Source organism: Aythya marila, assembly GCF_965140915.1.
Source record: "Aythya marila genome assembly, chromosome: Z".
Classification (NCBI taxonomy): Eukaryota; Metazoa; Chordata; class Aves; order Anseriformes; family Anatidae; genus Aythya; species Aythya marila.
The window spans coordinates 3,307,496-3,322,966 of NC_139080.1; the positions used below are offsets into that span (position 1 = coordinate 3,307,496).

Genomic DNA, 15,471 nt, shown 5'->3' on the forward strand with positions numbered 1-15,471 from the left:
CCACAACAGGGATAGTCAGCCTAAAGGCCTCAAAGATTAACAAGAACAAATTTGAGCGTGGGAAGGTAGATGAGTTTACAGTGGAGTCTGTGGACATTGGAGACCTAAAAAAAATCAAGATAGGCCATGACAATAAAGGTAAGATAATCTGTTTTGTAATTTAGTATTTCTATGGGGTTCAGCACATTGCTGTATAAAATCTCTTCCAAGACCCCAAATGTAATTTACCTTTTGGTGATGGATCCTTGCTGTCACTTCGTCTGTTGCTATCATTATCTTTGTTGCTAATGTTATTAAAAAAAAAAAAAAAAAAGAGAGAGAGAGAGTTTTTCTTGTTCCACATGGGACCTACAGACTTGTCTCATCTATTTATCAATATTTTTGTTGTTTTCATTATCAGGTGCTAACTGCTTTTCAGACATAGATGTGTCTCAACTACAAACAAGGGAAGCACTGAAAAGACACACTGATTCCTTCCTTATGGGGCACTGAGGGATAACTGTTCATAACTTCCCCGTTAATCTAAATTAATCCAACCAATGCAGTAAATGGCACTTCCACACATGCGTCTTTAACTTGTTGCATATAGAAATAAAATACATTAATTCAAACCTGCCCAATCCATTTGCAATGGTCTTTACAAATTCTATTCCATTGGCAAAAGAGGGAAATTTATTGTTGGAGGCCTGGAAGGCAGTGATTCATTTGCTGTTGTCAGTAAAGGTTTTGTGTGTTATTGCCTGTATCTCTCCAACCACAGGTAATTCAACGGGCTGGTTTCTGGAGTGGGTGGAAATCGATGCCCCATCCCTGGGCCAATGCCTCAAGTTCCCTTGTGGCCGTTGGCTGGATAAATCAGAGGATGATGGAGCCATTGAGAGAATTATCTTCCCTGCAGAACTGCAGACAACAGAATATATCCCATGTGAGCAGAACACTATTTCCCCAGGATACACCCATCATTACAGAAGATAAAATCTCACCAGTTCATGTTTTATTGGCTTGGCTTCTCCCTGAAATTGTCTTTGAGAAATTTATAAAAACATAATATGCCAGTTTCTCCAATTACTACAAGAAAGTTCCCCTGGGTTCTCTAGAGTAATGTTTCCTGTATTTTCCAAATTGAAGTGTCATTAGAAGCTATGTGACCATGTATGACTGCCTTTTTGCTCCCTCTTGTCCTTTCATCTCCAAGTCCTTAGCCCATTTCATGCTGGTTTCCCCATCTCCAGTTTCCCTTTGATCTCCCTCCATGCTAATATTGCTGCTTCTGATGTCAAAGCAGACAGTTGTGGTTTCACTTCCTAGCCTTGGTCCCACCAGTGCCTTTGGCACTGTGCACCCCAGTCTTGCTGAAGGGCACTGTTCCACACTTGTGTCAGTGTGGTGCTTTTCTCACAGCATTGCAGCAGCCTGACTCTTTAGGATTCTCCATTTTTCCTTAATCTTCACTTCACTCCCCTTTAAATTAATGTTTGGGGTAAACTGGTATTAAAGTGCTGGTATGAAAATCTACTGCCTGCAGTTACTTAGATATCAACATTTACAGCTTCCCAAACTCTCTTTCTCTGCCTCAGTTTCCTTCTTCAGAAGTAATTGTAAGAATAACTACATAAAGACTGTCAACCACTTTGCTTTCAGTTGTCAACCATGGTTGATGCTGAATGTCTCTTTCATACTGGCCAGCTATCCACATATCCACATGAACATATCCTGCAGTCTCTAAGCTAAAATCAACTTTCTTTTCTGAAGATATCTGCCATTTGTACCTCCACGATGCTCTGACTGAGGTATTCCTCATGTCTTCCTTTCCCTAAACTGTCTGGAGTGGAAGAACAGACGCTCTTTGCTCCCTCCTTGCTTTCATCGGTCTCCTGGAATATGATATAGTCCTTATGTTTGAAAGAATAAATTTGTAAATATAGTGAACTTGTTCATGGGAGTGAATGTAAATCAGAGACCTTGTACGTGCTTTTCAGCAGGTTCTTCCCTGTTATCCCAGTCAATACACATTTGGATGCAGACGTTGACTATATAATTTATTAATGTCCCAGTACATAACAATGATGTAATAGTTTCTGGAATGCTGTGCCTTTGAGTACACAGTGTATGTAAACCTGATTTTTGTCAGCAGTCCACGTTCAGCATTTGAGAATAGACCTCTAGCAAAAGAGTCACACCAGACCTGGCAGTTTCCTCACTCAAACCATTCCCACCATACTATTTACCATATTCTAGTTTCCTAACTATTAACCTGGTGGTTTCAGTGTGCCAGAGGTAACTAAAATGGTTGGATTTGTTTTACGATGACTCCTGGTCGATTTGTCTCATGAAGAACGAAAGATGAAAACATGTCATTGGCAGTGCAATTAAAATCATGCCTGTGGGGATACTGCTTTAAAAGTGCCATGTGAATGGGACGGGAGTCTGACAACCGAAAGTTGTGCTGCTAGTGACCTTGTTACGTGCTGCTTTGCTGATTCAGTTCTAAGCTGGTGTTAATATTCAAACAGCAAAAGCAAGCACCACAGATTTCAGTAGAGAAAATCATTTTTAATTCATAATGCATAGCATGTGATTTTTGGTCTCCAGGATTTAATTTTTTTTCCCCCTTACATATTGGAGAAACTAGTCTAATTTACCTGGAACACAGGAGAGCAGATTTTGTTGGATTGGGCAGAAAGAATATTAAGTACCTCCAGGCTGACTCTCTGTAAAAGAAAACTTCTTCATCTCTGTTCTCCCGAGGGCTGTAAGTAGAGAGCCTGTGTTTTTAATGAATGATTAGCCTCCAATATGCATAATCAGAGTTACTCCAACAGTAACAGACACTGTGCCAGAAACCCTCCCTCTACCCTTACAGAGATGCTGAATCTGAAATACAGCACAAAGCACTGTTGTGTAAAGAATAGCAAAGATGACTGAAGTTGCTGCAGCGTAGGAGGGTGCAGATGACAAGCAGCTGAAAAGATCTTGGTGAGGGACGTGAAATGGTGGAAGGTGGGTGGGTGGTGTATGGGAGAGGGACAGCAGGGATCCCGGTGACAGAGCCAGGGTGTTGAGTGCAGTGCTTGCAGGTAGCAATGTGGATACTGGGATTATGTCTATCCAAAGTAAAGAGAAGTTCCTGAAGCTAATAAATAGTGCCTAAGTCTCACCTGATATTTATTACCTATAGATTTCAGAAAGGAGTTAAGAGAGACAGATGTTTGACTCAGTCTGCGAAATGGCACCCCTGAACTTACATGTCCTCACGACACTGAGTGTCTGATTTCCCACTGTTATCAATAGATGTTTGGTCACTCACAAGTGGTGGATTTGCAGAACGATTCAGCTAATCCTGATAAAGATGCCAGCATTTATTTATTTATTTTTCTCTCTCTTTCTCCAAACTTCATTGACTTTAGTGATTACATCTCCTTTGGCTTCAAGGGAGATTTAGACACTTATTTGATGTGTGGACATCTGAATTTTGGTTTCCAAATCTGTGAGCTGAACAGCATCTCACCTTGGAAAAAGAGTGGGAAGGGACTTGACCAAGGATATTCAGCTAGCAGAGCCAGGAACAGAGTCCCAGTCTTATTCCTGGGCCAGTCTTCTTTCTCTGCAAGTCTGAGTCAGGTTCCATCTGGAGTCAGGACTGTGAAGATGGAGAAGGACAAGAAGGGACATCAGATCTTGGGTAATGGGACATTCTGGTGAAAGCAAGGGAACAGAGTCAGGAAGTACGTAGGGGCTTGATCCTTATTGTCCTGCACTCCCCACTGATCTGCAGGTATTTTACCTCATTTGCCTGGGTGTTAAGGACTATCTGCTGTCAAAGGATAAGGTATGAGAAAACTAGATCAGAGTGGATAGCAAGATGTTTCATTTCTTTTCCTTCTAACTGATTCTTGTTACTTGTTCAGTACTAAAAGAAACGGGAGATTTTTTTTTACAAACAAAGCTATCTTGAATATTTATATAATGCATACAGTTGGCTTAACTTCATCCATCTGCCTAGTTGCTCAAAAATTTGTCAAATCATGATTTACTTTAAGACTTGAGCTGCTGAAGTAAATCCTCTTTCAGTAATTTTAGATGGCTGATATAAATATCCTGAACACTTTCTGATCATTTGATAAGCCCCAAAATCTCAGGAAATGGACTTGAATCATGGTCAGTTGGTTTTATAGGGTTAAAAGAAATTCCTCTGGATTCTCATAATACAGATGAGCATAATAACTAAATGAGCAGAAGTGTAATTACTACCCCATCCTCTTTAATAGTTGAGTTTTCTAACCCAGATTTTATTTTAGGAACATTCATCTGCTGCTTGCTAACTTTTAAAATTATTATTATTTTCTGCCAATTTCTAAACCAGTTGTTCCTTACGAGATCACCGTCTACACCAGCGATATCTTTGGAGCAGGCACAGATGCAGATGTCTTCATTGTCCTCTATGGAAGCGATGCAATCTGCACTCAGCAGAAATCCCTGTGCCTCAACAAGAGAGAGCAAAGGATGTATTTTGAAAGGAACTCAGTGAATCAGTTCATCGTGGAGGTAAAATCAAAGACTTTTGCTCTCATCTTGGATTGCCCTGAGGGGATTAGGAAGAGAAAATGTAACAAAGTGGGAATTTTTCCTCTTTTAAGGAAAGATATTTGGCTCTTTTGCTCACAGAATGTGAGTTTAAATCCCTGTTCTACGTCAGACTCACCATGTATTGGAGCAAATCACTTCTCACTGAGCAACTCAAATTTAGTAGCAACTCAAAGTTATCAACATTCAGTGTCCCTGTGGCCTAAAGCCATGTTAAACCTTGTAAGGGCTAATTCAGTTTTATCATGGAGGTGAGATGTACCCATGCACAGACATAGAGAGTTGCCTTTCCATGTCATTTTGAGACATGGAAAGGCAACTTTTTTTGGAAGGTCAGTGCATAGGAGTTTTTACATTTTCCATTCCCTAGACCGTTCCTGGCACCAGCCTAAGTGTGTGCTGAGTCTATCATGTGTCCCTTTCTCTACCACCCTTATTTGCTTGTAGTTTTCCTTTCCCTCACAGTTTGCAAGATTTTGAAGTGAACCAAATCTTTGAAGTATCTCTGAAACTAGGTGGCCTAGTATTTAAGAATGCTATACATTGTTTCACACTCCTGTTTCAGCAGATCATGCTGAAGTGTCTAGTCCATAGTGCTCACTGCTTGCAAAGTGCTCCATTTGGGTGGATAGTCTGTTTTTTGTTCTAACTCAGTAGCATGCTGAGCATCACAGCATCATGCTTTCCTGCTCTGTGTCCTACAACAGAGAGATTGCAACTTTGCTGCAGGCCCCAGGATTTTCTGAATACATGGACTAACTTTTTGAAAGATCTTATCAAGTGTTTACTGAAGTATTTGCACATGTATACAGATAGTAAACCACTGCATGTGAATGACTGCTCATTTACATCTACAGTACTCAGCAATTCCTATTCATAATATATTCGTATGTCTGAGAAGTTATCAGAGGCAAAAATACAGGAACTTCAGCCCTGGCCTGCTCTTTTGGTACTACTTAATACACTCACCTTCATTCCTTGGGTGCAAAAATGACACTGACGTTGTAGAGGGCCTTACAAACTTCTCTGTGCTTTGAATTTGTTTTGTTTTGGTTTTTGTTTGTTTGTTTGTTTGTTTTTCTGCAAAATAATTGAAGGCAAATCTTAAAACAAGCTTTTTAACAAGTCAAAATGATTTGAGCCCACAGTGTTGTTGTATGGCATGAATTTTGTAAAATACACCTCCAACGTGATTCCTTAAAAACAAATAATATGACTTATTTTGGCAGAGCTTCCACAGAGTTTTTTAAAGCAGAGGTTGCATTAATACATAGGTATAAATCTTAAACTGAGTGTTATTGTTATTTCTTTTTTCCATAAGATTTATTTCAGGCTTGGCAGAATGTGAAACATCAGTAGTTTTCTTATATGAAGCAAGTGAAAATGCAGTTTGTTCTTCAGATTTATAACATTATATTAACCTGTCCCTGAACTTCATTGTCTCTTCACCAGTTCCTCTTGCTGCAGCAGAGGGGAAGGATGAGACAAAATATATTCTTCTTTCACTTGCTTGTATAGATCCATAATTTGGAGTTCAATAGAACTTGTAAACAATTTGGGGATCTCAGGAAACACAAACTGAATTTTGCCCATTTGTTTTAGCGTTTTTACTGCCTCTGCCATTTTGTATTTGGCAAAAGAGGCACAAAAACATTAAACTTGCCTCAGCTACATTCCAAAGTGATGCTTTGCTGGAGATGCCTACAGCAGAGTAAGGAACCTTTCTTATTTAACATGAACCTTTCCTGTCACGCATCATTTCATTGCGATGTATTGATTGAAAGCTTCGTTGAAAGATGAGTAGTTGGGCAGGAGGGAGGAGGAAGAATGTAATTTCCCCCAAGTGTATACCTGAGTGCATGCGTGAGGTTTAGAAATGAATTATAAGTATTTAATTATTTTGCAATTGATGCTTATGCTGTCTGAAATCTTACTGTGCTGAGGAGTGTCCTAAAAATGATGATGTCTTTACTTTAGTGTGGTACAATTTTGTTAGTTGGGAAGACAAGGGAGTGGTCTCCAGTGGTGTAAGCTGAGAAGTTCAGTTTTGTAATGTCTCCAGGAACAAAATTTTCCAAGTCCCTTTGGAAAGCTGGATGTCCTTCTCCTATGTGCAAAGGAAGCTTGCAGTCAGCATTGGTTTTTCAAAGGCCAACTATGCAAAAGTGTGCACTGGAATCACCAAAAGGTATTGCTTAGCAGCAGACATATATTTTCCTGTTCAGGCCTTTGGAAGGAAAGTGTCTTAAATATAATATACTAGTGACAAATTACTCCAGTAATAAGGTGAGGCATAAAAACATAGTAGCCATTTCATAAGGTAGCGATTCTGTTGACTTGCTCAGAATGGCACTTGGGTTTTGTGGCAGAACAAGGGAGGGAATATAAAATGCCAGGTTGTTAATATTGTGCTTTGATCTCAAGGCTATTTTCCCAGTGTTATAACAGTGCACAACCATCTAATCACATAAGCTTTTTTCAAAGGTAAAGGGATATAGAAAGAACAATTCTAGATGCAGCAGCACTGCAATTCCCCAAAACTACCTTCATTCCCACTAATACAAAAAGCTTGGGATGCAGGATTGCTGCTGTGCAACCAAAGCTATCTGATACAGAGGGTAAGTTATGTAGTGCAAAATTCTCTCTGTTTTGGGGATAGATGCTCAGCTTTAATTAAAATACAAGTTAGGGCATATTTAGCATCAGCACTAGTATTTGCTCCCAAGGGACTTCATACAGACTGGAAATAGGATTTATTAGTAGTGTCTCAAAATTCACCTGTTGTTCATGCCATATTTTTCTTTCATTTTATTTTATTTTATTTTATTAGCTGGAGGATGTTGGTGACATTATTGAAAAGATTCGCATAGGACACAACGGTGGAGGGTTGAACTCTGGATGGCATTTGGATCGTGTGGCAATTCGAAGACTGTTACCAAATGGGAAGGTAGGCTGTGAATCATGTTGCTCTGGAATACACTTCCATTGGCAGCTGCTTCCATTTTACAAAGAGGATTTTCAGTACACAAAGTGTGATTAACAGTGAAAAATACTCCCTAAACTACAACGTACATTAATGAACTTCTTCAAGCTTGGGGATCTGGGGACAACAACCATTTATTATCATGTTTTATTCTTAAAAAGTTGATTATACAATTGTGCAATCATTGCTTTTTTTCAAAAGTGCTGTTGTCATTGTAACTTTTTAATAGAATGAAAGGTATTTTCTCCTGGCAATGGATGGGAGGATAGCAGTGATATTTTTCCTTAACCCTTGGGGGTTTTTGCTACTGTTTTTGCTACTGTCCTTGGTTTGAAGGAGCGATCTGCCTGCTGGATTTGGAAGCAACATTGTGCTGGCTGTCTTGCTGGGCTGAGAGGGGAGATTCCTGAATTTGTACCTACTGCTGTGCAAGTTCAGCCAAGGAACTATGGGCCTGAACAGTTGTCCTTGTGGACAACTCCACCTTTGTGGCTGGGCATCGCAGACTGCCAAAGACTTGATCAGATATCTGTGTGCAAGGGTCATATATCTTCTTCAGGGCTCAAATAATGGTGGATTTGAGTAATATGAGAGACCAAAGCTACATATTTTCATGAATAGATTTGTTTTGACCAATCACAGTGAAGAAATTAGATTCATCATTTAAAAATAAATAGTATTGATGCTAAACATGGACAATAAATTTTTAATCAGTCCCCTAATTCTGACAGAGTAAATGCAGGGAACATTACAATGAGGGCAACCAAAAGGCCCATCAGTGTAAGTCCCATAATCATTTGTAAGAATCATTGAGTTAGGCCACAGGACTTATGGTTGCACGTGCCAACAGGTTTAACAGAGTGCAGCCAAATTGGAGGTCTTGAACCTCTCCACACAAGAAGCTGTTCCTTGGCCCTGCCTTGGGTGCTGGCTGTAGGAACAGGAATGAGTGTGGCTGCCAGGAAGAAAATCAGAAGATTCAGAAGAAAATCACCTCTTTCAGGGCCAGTTCAGAATTCTGGGCAGTGGCTGTATTTGGGAGCACCTGGGCTCTGTCCTCTGCCTTGTCCTTCCTCCCCTCATTGAGTGGATTTAAGCTTTCATCTCTATCCCATTGCTTAGGTCTGCCCCTTCCTCAAGCAGCTTCTGATATCTAGCATTGGTGTGCTCAGATGTGGTGAACTTACTGTTCATCTTGTTTCCTCCTTCATAATTTCAGGGGTAGACTTTACTCTTTGCCTCACTGAGCGACTAAAACATCTGCCTTGAACCTCCTCATTACACTCAAGCTTGTTTATACTTGTTATACAAGTTTCCACACAAACCAGTACTCATTGCTTGCTCCTGATCATATTTTTTTGCCAGCCTGCTGTTGTCAGGTCCTCTCCCTGTGTATTGACTAACCCTAATCTTGTACAGCTGGATTACATTATTGAGCAAGACGATGATGTGTTCTTGGTCAGGGACTAGGAAAAACAAAGAGTGTGCTCTGCAAAGGCATGGAAACCAAGTGAAAAGAGATTCCTGGGCTCCCTCTTTCTATACCTGTGGTTGACCAAACACTTTGGGAAACTCTGACAGTTCAGTGTGAAGTGCTCTGCCATCACCCCAGAAAGGTGCTCAGGGCTCCACGGCTGTGCAGTCATTACAGAGGTTTTGAAGGACAGACAGCAAGAAACCTGGGGAGGTGGAGGAAGGGAGGAAAGCGACTAACACCTTAAAAATGGAGAGATTTACAATTCCGCTGATCTTTTGATTATGGCATGGGAAAAAAAGAAGAAAGCAGAGCACTGCATGATGCCGCTGATCAGCCGCAGGATATTATGACCTGCCACAGGATAGCAATATGCTGCCAACACTTCTAAAAGCTGTGCTACCTGATTAGACTGCTAAGATGTGTCTGGATGTATCTGTAATGCTGCAAAAGAAAAATGAGGTCAGTAACTTTTCAGATTAAATTGAAAGCACTTGGGTAAGAAACTAGAATTGTCGCATGCCAATAAAGCTCTGTCTTGGCATGCCAATTATATCTGATAATTATTTTCATTTGTTACAACTTGGAGAAGGGCAAAGAACTGACTGTTAACACACTGTCACACCCTGCCTCTAGCTTAGGGCCAGGCTCAAACTCTAATGAAACAAATTCTGTTTGGAGCTGCAAGAGGATTTTACTGTGGCTAACATAAAACTGTGCACTTAACATCACTTAAATATTAATGCAATCACTAACAAGGAAGCTCCAATAAAAACCGCAGCAATGTCATGGTGATTAACAATAATGACACAATTAACTCTTGCAGTAACTGCACATTATGCACAACTGTGCAGGCACTCAAGTCCCTAGATGTCCTATTACCAAATAAACAGGGATCGTATCAATGGCATGGATGAACAACATTATCAGCTTTAAGGAGCAGTTAAAAGCTTCAGCAAGAGAAGTGACTGAAGTGGGATCTCTACTGGGAGGAGAGAGTTTCATCACTGAAACATTGCTCTGGAAAGGCCTCTCTTCCCAAAATGTAAGTGGGGAGATAAGGACTGCAATTGCTGTTTGTTGGCTTGGCGTACAGCGAGGTAACATGGGTTATGTGGTCAGAGAGACAGTGCAGAAATAAAGATGCAGAAGTAGCGGTGTGGCCAGATGTTAAGCACTGTATTTTGTTTATACAGCACAAAAATCACTTCAGAGTAAAATATTTGAAATCATCTAACGTACTGTGTGTCAAACTGTTTGACACTGTGTAAAAAGTCATGCTCCAAAATACCTTATGGGCTTAAGGATTTCAAGTCTGGGGTTAACTACCAGCATCACATGGAGCAGCAGAAAGGAGGATAAATTGTTTTGTATTGACAGATTTGGGCTATCTGGGTTCAAAGGATAGTTCTGCAGTAGGCTCCAGCAGGACACTTAACGGCTGTATCACACAAGCCCCTTGGGGGTGTTCAGCTCCTGCTTCTCACCTGCTTCTCATCTTTTCAGGGATCTGCATGATGACCTGGTCATACCAGGTTAGCGGGGACTGATCTGAGGTGCACAGCCCATTCCTCCCCAGTGAGCATGTCTGGGAGGGCAGGAGCCAGCTGCTCAAGACTGTTGTGATATTATCCAGCAATAACGATGCTCGATATTGTAACAGACAGAGCTTTCTTTTTTAGTATATAACTATGTTACATATATATAAAAAATAAATAACAAAAATATTATATAAAATTATATAACTTTTTAGTAGTTTTAAATAGCAAAAAAAAAAATAATAATAATAATAATAAAAAATAAATAATAAATAATAAAAAATAAATAATGAAGAAGTGGCCCTATGTTAACTTGATAAATAACCGTGGGAATAATTAAGGGGGACAGTACTCTATATGTAACAGCTCAGTGACAGATAAGCTACTGGACACAGCAGAAAGCCCCTGTGCTACTAAAGAATAGAAATGCTGAAGTGGTCAGTAAGGAAAGGGCCGTTTTTTCTATTTTGTTGCTGTGAGCTGAACATTTTTTTCAGTTCAGACTTGTGGTCTGTGCAATTTGCGTGATGGCTCATGCCCATTCCTTTACGGAGACATAGCCTGGGGTGCCCAGCACACAGAACATCTCCTGCCTCTTACCAACCATCTTGGAGGCCTTACAGGAGTCTGTTCCTAATGAGTAGCCTGGGACTGATTTTGTTTACTAAGTGGAAAACACATGTTCTATTGTTTTTGTTTCTTTGATGATAGGAATCATATTTGTTTCCACCAAAGTGAGTCAAAACAAAGGATCAAAAATTCGGTATTTTTGTCCTCTTAATGCACGTATGGGAATTGCCTGGAAACCAGCTTGAGTCAGAAAATTGCATGGCAAAATCTTGAAGTATTGATTCAGAAAAATAAATAAATAAATAAAAATAAAAAAATACTGACTTCAAAGAGAATGCTGCCTGAGTAAGGATAGAAGAGGGACTGCAGAGTCTCAATAAAACATAGCTTCAGTGGAAATGGTGCAGTCCTGATTAGGAATGTGCAAGATCAAAAACTGGAACCCACAGGTTATCGTAGAGGACAATGATCTACTGGGTCGTGTAGCCAGTCTCACACAGCCGTTGGGAATACTGCTCTCTGCTACATGTTCAGAGCTTCTTCTCAGCGTCCTCAGATATCTTCTTCCTGGAGTCTGAATGACTGAAATATTTTGTCATGTAAAGATGCACTCTGTTCTGCTTTGTCTCAACAACCATACCCGTGTGGGTTGTTTGCTGCCATGCCTACTCTTTCAGGTCTGTGTATACTTACACAGGCATGCATACATGAATTGAAAATCCTTGCTTGCATGTCAGGGTAGTGTTTTCAAAGGAGGAATGCTAGCTCGTGTTCGCTTTGTTTTGAAAAGCTTCTCTGTCCTGTCTACTTAAGGGCTCAGAAACTGTCACATTTCCATGTGAAAGATGGCTTGCTAAGTCTGAAGATGATGGTGAGATTGTCAGAGAACTGGTACCGTCTGATATCTTTACTGAAAAGCTCATGAAGGATGGGACACTCAAACAGATAGAGGAAGAGGTTGAAGACCCATTAGAAGGTAATACTATGGTAGGAGTAGAAAGAGGTGTATTTATCTGTTATTTATCTGTTTTTGTTTGTTTGTTTGTTTGTTTGTTTGTTTTGTTTTGTTTTGTTTTTGGGGGGGAGGGGGGAAGTGTTTGGATGTGTAGTTCAAGCAAATGTACTGTTGATACTGCCTGTTCACTATTCTTTCTCTTCCCATCCCGTGGTCTGAAGCACTTTACACCTGAAGCACTCCCATGTAATAACTGTATTGTTTTCCTGTAGGGTATTTAAAAGCCCATTGCAGCCACCCTTCCACACAGGCATAGTTAGCACATCTCTTTTGATGTACAGCAAATTCGCAATATCTTGACCTTGTCTTCTAGACTCTGCAAACACCTTTACATGCTTGCCCAAATTCACCTGTCTTGTGCACTCCACCCATTCTTATCCTACCCTGTCAGTCTGATTCATGCTCCTCTTTCCTCCCAAAGCTATTTTTACAATGCTCTCCAGGTACATTTTCATTGGAACAGGCTGCCCAGGGAAGTGGTGGCATTGGAACAGGCTGCCCAGGGAAGTGGTGGAGTCACCATCCCTGGAAGTCTTCAAAAGACTTTTAGATGTAGAGCTTAGGGATATGGTTTAGTGGGGACTGTTAGTGTTAGGTCAGAGGTTGGACTTGATGATCTTGAGGTCTCTTCCAACCTAGAAATTCTGTGATTCTGTGATTCTGTACATACAAATACCCTCTAAAAATTTGGCTCTAGGCAGCCACCCTCACCTCATTCAAATGTTTCTGGGGAGCAGAATAATTTATTTACCAGCTCTATTTACTGTTCAACCTTATAAAGTGTTCAGATTCCGTGTTTGACCCTCATGGTACAAGTACCTGAAACAACTGATATTTCATCCTCAACTCTTTGCTTCCCTGTATGCCTGGCTGTTCCTAACTCTTTCTTTCACTAGGACCTCCTTTTCCCTCATTGAGCTCCTCTGCCCTTGGAAGAAGTTGTGAACCTTCCTGTATCCTGAGCAGAGCAAATTGAATGCAGCTGCCATCTTCATTCTTGGTTCTTGCATCTGGTAACAAGATGATTCAACAGAGGAAATCATTCCTCTGTTTCTTTTCTCTCAGCCTGATTTGCATTTACAGTACACCATTGTCAGGGTGGAATATATATGAATGCTAAGCGTTTTCTACTGTCAAGGAAGTATAGAGGTGCTTTGTGTGGTGTCTGTAGAGGCACTTTGTATGGAGTGCAGCCTTTGCGCTGTTCCTTTAGAAGAGAAAGGTGTACTCTTTCCATCTGTTAGGAACTACTTGGTAGCTTATGTGATATTTTATTTATTTATTTAACTATATTATTTTTTTTTTCTGATGGAGGAAAAGACAGTTGTATTATCAGTTAGTAAGCACCATGACTGCTAGATATCTTCATGACATACTTTAACCTACTAACCCATGTCATTTTGCCTTGTGGTCACTATCATGTGTTAACTAATCTGGGTGGCCCATTTTTTCTTGCTAAACCCAAATCCTTAAAACAAGTTCTACAAACTATGGGATAGGTATTTGAATAACTGAATATTTCTTTTGGCTGAGATTTAGGGTTAAGTCTGCATTTCAGTCCTGAAGGTGTCCGGAAATGACAAGCAAAAAACAAAGAGAGATGAAGTGACTAATTAGACTGTATGCGTTCCTTCCTTCATTACTAATGTGGCAGTTGTCACTCAAACACAAAGCTGCAGCTGTGTATAAACATAATATGGAGAGGCAAACCAGAAAGCCTGGCATTGTATCTAACCTATAAATGCTCTCATGTGAAGATTTTGATACTTTTTTTAGAGAAATAAATGGAAATATTTCATGTACTAAGAAGAATAGTCTCTGTTTTATTGGGAAAGAAGGAAAAAACATGATTTATATTTTCTATGATGTTGTTAAGGTACAAAGAAGAATATTAACAACATATGTAGCAAATCTCCATGACTGAGACTTTGTCCCTCTTCCTCATCTGTATTGCCATTGGATTTGCAAGGAGGCATTCTCTAGGGCTTGCATGTCACCAGGGTAATCAGAGACTTGCACAGTTCCTAATTGTTTTCCTCGAGAAGATGTTCTTGATTTGTTTTCCCTATGTAATTAGGAAAAGAGTAGCAAAATAGAAAAAGGAGTATTTAACAGGTTTATTAAAGCACATTATTAAAGATTTGATGGGGCTTTATTGGATCATCATTGAGCAAGAAAAAGAGAAAGGATACTTAAACAACACATCTCAACACTTCCTTAATTAAATATTGTCTGAAAAAAAAAGTACCCAGAAACATGTTCTCTTTCTGTTTGGGGAATTTATAGAGATACATGCCATTAACTCTAGTAATAATTGCACATCTGAATCCCTGGAGTTTGTTTATGGAAGATGGAGTATTAAGGATGCACAACACTGAACCACTTCTTCTCAGATGTAGGTCCCTTGGGCCTCAGTACAAAAAGGTGTTGAGTTTCCTCACCTCCTATTGACTTCGCATCCAGTAATAACCATAATGATTCTTTGCATTTTTAACTACATACTGTGTGATCAAAGCAATATGCAGGCATTGATTAGATGGAGAAAAGGAAAGTCAGCAAATTTCAGTCGAGTGCTTCCCCAACCTTGGGATCATTATCAGAAGCACAGAAGGATAAAGCATATGGGATTTTAACTCCCCAGGAACTGAGTAATTAGCAGAAAGTCTGGGGACCACCTTCTTAGGCAAATTCAGTATCTAAGATAGACGTTGAGAATTCACCTGGCCAGAAATCACATCTCCACTTCCTACTGCAGTTCACACATACAAAATCAGCGTGTTCACTGGAGATATCTACGGTGCTGGGACAGATGCTAATGTTTTCCTGAATATCTATGGAGATCTGGGGGACACTGGAGAGAGGAAACTCAGCAAATCTGAAACAAGCTTCAACAAGTTTGAAAGAGGACAGGTACGATTGCAACGGGTTAATAACACTTGATGTTTTGCAGCCTTTAACCTACCAACTGCATGACTGTCTTTATAGGCTGAGATTTCCTATGAGGGATGAATTGATTGATTCCATTTACCATCTTCATTACCTCTTAAAATGCTTTGTGTGGATTGTCAGCTATGTATTACAACTGGCAGGCACTGCAGCAAATAGGTAGGTGTTTCTGTGAAGTTGCTGGTAGAGACCAGTTTTGAGCTTTGTCTACACAGACTGTCTTGAATTTTTAGTTGCAGGCTTGAAACCGCACAAAACCTGAGGTCTCTCATTCCTCTACCCTATCTGCAACTGGTTTGCACATACATGCTGTATATTATAATTTACTTTAGAGCATAATAAATTAATGGATCTTAAACTG

General features: G+C 40.0%; 1 protein-coding gene across 1 annotated transcript in view; it reads left to right on the forward strand.

Annotated features, from left to right (window-relative positions):
* Window positions 1–15,471, forward strand: part of LOXHD1 (lipoxygenase homology PLAT domains 1) — a gene marked incomplete at its 5' end in the record, with an annotated part of 140,439 nt that overhangs the window by 77,579 nt on the left and 47,389 nt on the right. Inside the window, 6 exons of the mRNA XM_082782804.1 lie at window positions 10–138; window positions 761–925; window positions 4,364–4,545; window positions 7,415–7,531; window positions 11,963–12,125; window positions 14,920–15,074. Of these exons, the coding sequence (XP_082638930.1) occupies window positions 10–138; window positions 761–925; window positions 4,364–4,545; window positions 7,415–7,531; window positions 11,963–12,125; window positions 14,920–15,074 (911 nt within the window). The remainder of the gene's footprint in view (window positions 1–9; window positions 139–760; window positions 926–4,363; window positions 4,546–7,414; window positions 7,532–11,962; window positions 12,126–14,919; window positions 15,075–15,471) is intronic.